The 4,596-nt window shown below is 30.5% G+C and overlaps 1 protein-coding gene across 1 annotated transcript; it reads left to right on the forward strand.

Annotated features, from left to right (window-relative positions):
* Positions 1-3,108: 3,108 nt before the first annotated feature.
* On the forward strand, positions 3,109-4,220 carry LOC129222148 (uncharacterized). The gene has a single exon (XM_054856604.1). It carries the CDS (start codon positions 3,120-3,122, stop codon positions 4,080-4,082), a length of 963 nt encoding a protein of 320 aa, XP_054712579.1. The 5' UTR covers positions 3,109-3,119; the 3' UTR covers positions 4,083-4,220.
* The last annotated feature ends 376 nt before the right edge of the window (positions 4,221-4,596 follow it).

Genomic DNA, 4,596 nt, shown 5'->3' on the forward strand with positions numbered 1-4,596 from the left:
CTGATTGTTTAGTAATAATATGACTAAATAAAGTAAATTACCTTTCTCCCTCCCCTCAAAGCAAATGAAGAAATAAATTAGTATTTATGCACCTCTCGTATTCAATGGATTTTCATACTTTTTAATGACAATTGGAAAACAAATTATTATTTGCATGGAAAAAATTTTTTATCCTGACATAACTCGCAACTTATCTTCAACTTACTGGGGTTCCAAAATTTTGTATCACTTACGCTTATTAATGCTTAACATTCACATTATGAAAATTAATTCCAGTAAATTAATTTTCTATTATTTTTGTTTTCTTTCTTTTTAAAAACAATAATAGATTTGAATATCTTGCGAGGAATAAATACATAACTGTTGAAAAGAGATAAAAGCTTCTTGTTAGTCAGGTCTGCTAAAAAAACAAGTCCTGCTCACACTTGTTTAGAAAACAAGTAATGGTGCCTTCTTTCTCTACACGCCTCCCATGGAGTACATTTTACCCTACCCTATCAGAATTGCACTAACGGCACAGAGTGGTTGCTGACTCCCCTGGATAAAAGATAGAATTCTCAGGAAGAACTTTTCTAAAATTTTGAGAAAAAGGTCAATATGAAAGAATGAATTGAACTAGAATAACAATTAGATGTTGACTTATAGGAGTTCTAGCAAAATGTGTGTCAAGCTAGAAAGCTTTTCAACCATTGAAGTTAGCATTGGGCAGACCCTAAGAAAAATAAATGTCGAGTTAACTGGATTATCAGTGTGTGTCCAGTTACTGAAGTTTCACTGTATTTAAACTGGAATTATACATAATGTTTATAAATCATTTGTAGAAAATAAAAAGTGGCTTAAAAGAACATACTGCCCTTGATAAAACTAATGCAGCAGTTGAAAGAGGGATCAAGAAAAAGAAAGTGTATTTTAAATAAAAAGTAGTTACCGATCTCACAGTCATAATATAAACAACTAACTATAAACGTAAACCATACAGCTTGCTGATCAGCTGTCATCTAATACCAGCTGTTCCTTTTTGGGGGCTAGTAAAGCAACCAAAGTTAGGGCAGTGACAGGCAAATAATATTAAAACAAAACAAAAGATCTAAAAAAATTACTAGTGAAGTATAAAATAAAAATACCTGTCATTTGTACAAATGCTAGGTTATTAGGATCCATTTATGATCATCGAAACACTCAAGATAACAAAACACACTTTTAGGGTCAAATGAGATTGTTGCAAAGCCTTAATTATAAATATTTTGGACAATAGTAACCATTTTAAACTCATACCCAATAAATTGCTATGTTAAACCAAATCCAAGTTTCAGTTTGATATTGCATTCGATTAATGAATCAAGTTAAAAGCTCTGAGCTGGTATTTATAGGATTTTTAATACTTTGTATAAACTGCCTAATTATAAATTAGAATTAGATAAAAAGTTTTAATTTCTATGTTGCCCTTAGTTTAACAATAATTTTTAGTATGCATAAATTGTAGGAAAATTTCAAATTTTGCGATTTCTTATTTTTATTGCTTATTATTAATTAATTTAATTAATTATTTACAATTCAAAAAAATCTTGAGTATTTAAATGTTTACATTTAAGTTCAAACACCAATGTATTTCAATATTTAAATTTTCTTTAATGCAATTATTAACTTAGCTTGTAATATTGTGATCAACTTTTTTTCATTATTCAAAATAAGGGGCAGGGGGGGCAGAATCCCTCAAAGTCCCCTAAAGATTTTCATTTTATATGTTAGCACACATGTTAATGATCATTAAAAAAAATATCTAAATTATTTCAATTTTGCCAAAATTTTAAAATTTTGACTATCATTTTTTTTATTGAAAAAATTAAAAAATTTTCAGTTTGTTAATTTTTTTTAATTGCTGAATATAAATTTATATTTTTGACATATTTTTTTCTGAAATAATTGAAATCTTAATATTTAATATAAAAATTTTCCAAATTTTTTTTTTCTTTAGTTATTGAGAAATAATTTTTTTTGCATACAGCTGCTGTTCATTCTCAGAGAACTGTAAATGACAACTAACGCAAAACTTTGAAGGGCCAAAAAATAAAAACTATTTTTAATAGAGAAGAAATACTTTAGGATGTTACTTAGGACTATGAAAAGTAGAAGTATACAAAGTTTCATTGGAATCTGAGATGGTGGGTGTTGGGGGTGTGGTTGAAAAAAATTGCTAAGATGACATGCATCTTTTTTTCTTTCAAATCATTTTCATTCACTTACTTTGAAAAATAAATACTTAAAGTGTAAAACTTTGAATGCTGCGTGTCAAACATTCATAATTTTAAATCATAGCATATAAAAATACTAAAATCACTAATTCTTCAACGCAAACCCATTTTGATAAAGTACTGTCTTCAGTTCATAGCAAGTATAAATGACAAGAACATCAATAAAAAAAACTTTGATTGACATTTTGAGCTTCGGGAACGCCCAAAATCTGAAAAGTAATAATAAATACAAGCTTACCGTGTGATTGACACCCCACATAAAAACACTGAGCAAAGGTTCATTGGCTCGAAAAACTTTTGCTTTCTGATGCTTTGGTTTAAAATGTTTTTTCTTAACTTTGCTACCGTGTAGCATATCAGCGAAATTTCCTGACATGATATTGCTATTTGGAAAATGCACAGGAGCAAACTTCGAAGGTACAGAGCAACAATAAAACGAACAATATGGAGTTACATTGCTTCAGAATTCTAATCAATTAACTTCTAGAAATTGGACGTAATAATTGTATTAAGACAATCATTAAACTCTACTCAAACGAGCTGTCTGCAAGACCAGAACCTGCGCTGTGCATGCAAACTTGCGCAGCGCAGTGAAAAATGTAAACTTTAGAAAGTTATAGTTGTAGTATTTACTTTTTGAGGAATCGCTTTCTTGGAACAATTTTGATCGAAAAAGAAAGCAAGGGGTTTAATTTCATTGAAAATATTTAAATTGCAATGAAAATAAAGAGAACGTATGTGTTTTGTTGCCGAACAAAATTTTATCTTAATATTTGCTTTGCTTGGAAATCTACTTGAGCTGCCTCATTTAGCAGTTACGGTTAAAGCGACATTACATTACGTTGGCAAGCGGCAGTAGAGCATGTTATGTCAACAAACAGATCGTGTACGTGGGACCACGTTTGTCAGCTGTTTCGTTTCATAAACTTAAATATGGTTTTCATACTTGTCCCTGTTTTTTACCTTCTTTTTTTATGCAGCCAAATATCTTGTTCTGAAGAAGAACCTTATGATGAAGTTGCCAAATTTGAAGAAGTCTTGGAAGAAAGATCGGCATTCGTTGTATTATTTACTGAAGAGTGCTGTGCCTGCACAGAATGTGTTGAAGCAGAAGTTTTAATGGGAGGAATGAGTCAGGAGTTGGAAAACACTTTGGGTATATTTGTCGTGAGGCTGAAAAAACCCGATCTGAGACCCCGCTATGGCATTAAAACAGTGCCCGCGTTAATCTTTATTCGTGATGATAAAATCGCAACGTTTGATGGCAAGTTTGAAATAGAAGAAGTTTACTCTTGGTTGGAACAAAATAGGAACCCGGCTACTGTCGATTTGGATGATGAATCTTTTGAGCATCTGACACAAGCTGCTACTGGTGCAACTACTGGTGACTGGCTAGTTATTTTCCACGATGGAAAATGCTGCAAAAATAGAGAGCTGATACATTTAGAAAATGCTGGCATAAAGCTGAAAAATAAAGTTAATGTAGCTAGTGTTGATATCACTGCAGCTCCTGAAACTGCGAAAAGATTCAAAATTACCTCTTGTCCAAGCATTATCTTTTTTCGGCATCAAAAAATGTACCGTTATAGCTTATCAGAAATCTCTGCAAGTACTTTAAAAAGATTTGCCTTGGGCTTCTATAAAAACTCAAAAGCTGAAAATGTACAATTGCCTCAAACAGCATTTGATAAGTTGTTAGACAAAACAATTGAATTTTACAGTGATTACTGGTACTCTTTACTAGTGATCTTAGCACTTACAACTGTTTTTACAACAACTTTGTTAATTTGTGCAGTTATTAAACCATCACCGAGAAAGAAGGCAGAATAATTACCTACTTAATCTATTCCAATGTTTGTGATAAAAATATATGAAGAAATTCAATTTTAAGTGATTTTTGCATGTAATAACTGATAATGGGTGTGTTGTTCATAAATACCTATTAAAATTTTGTATTTATATTTTAAAGTCCTAATGTCAGATGTTAAGTATACATTGTTAAATTAACTCATTTTTTACATCTAAGTGAGTGCAGTGGTGACTGTTTGATACGGTTATACATCAATCCAGTTTATTTTGATTCAAACTTACTGCTAATTCCAAAAATATGGGAATTTTGTTTGGTAATATGGAAATGCATTGATTTTACACTACCTTAAAACGAAAATCATACACTAATAAAATTTTTGCAGCAAAAGGTTGTAGCTCAATCAGTTTTAAAAGTTATTATAAATTTTAAGTTTGCATTTGCTTTTTCTATTATTATTATTAATATTTTTAAACTACAGTAGAGTCAAACATTTGATACATTCTCTCTGTCTCTTTTTTTAAAGATTTTGCTTAC

This window comes from Uloborus diversus, chromosome 5, assembly GCF_026930045.1.
Source record: "Uloborus diversus isolate 005 chromosome 5, Udiv.v.3.1, whole genome shotgun sequence".
NCBI lineage: Eukaryota > Metazoa > Arthropoda > Arachnida > Araneae > Uloboridae > Uloborus > Uloborus diversus.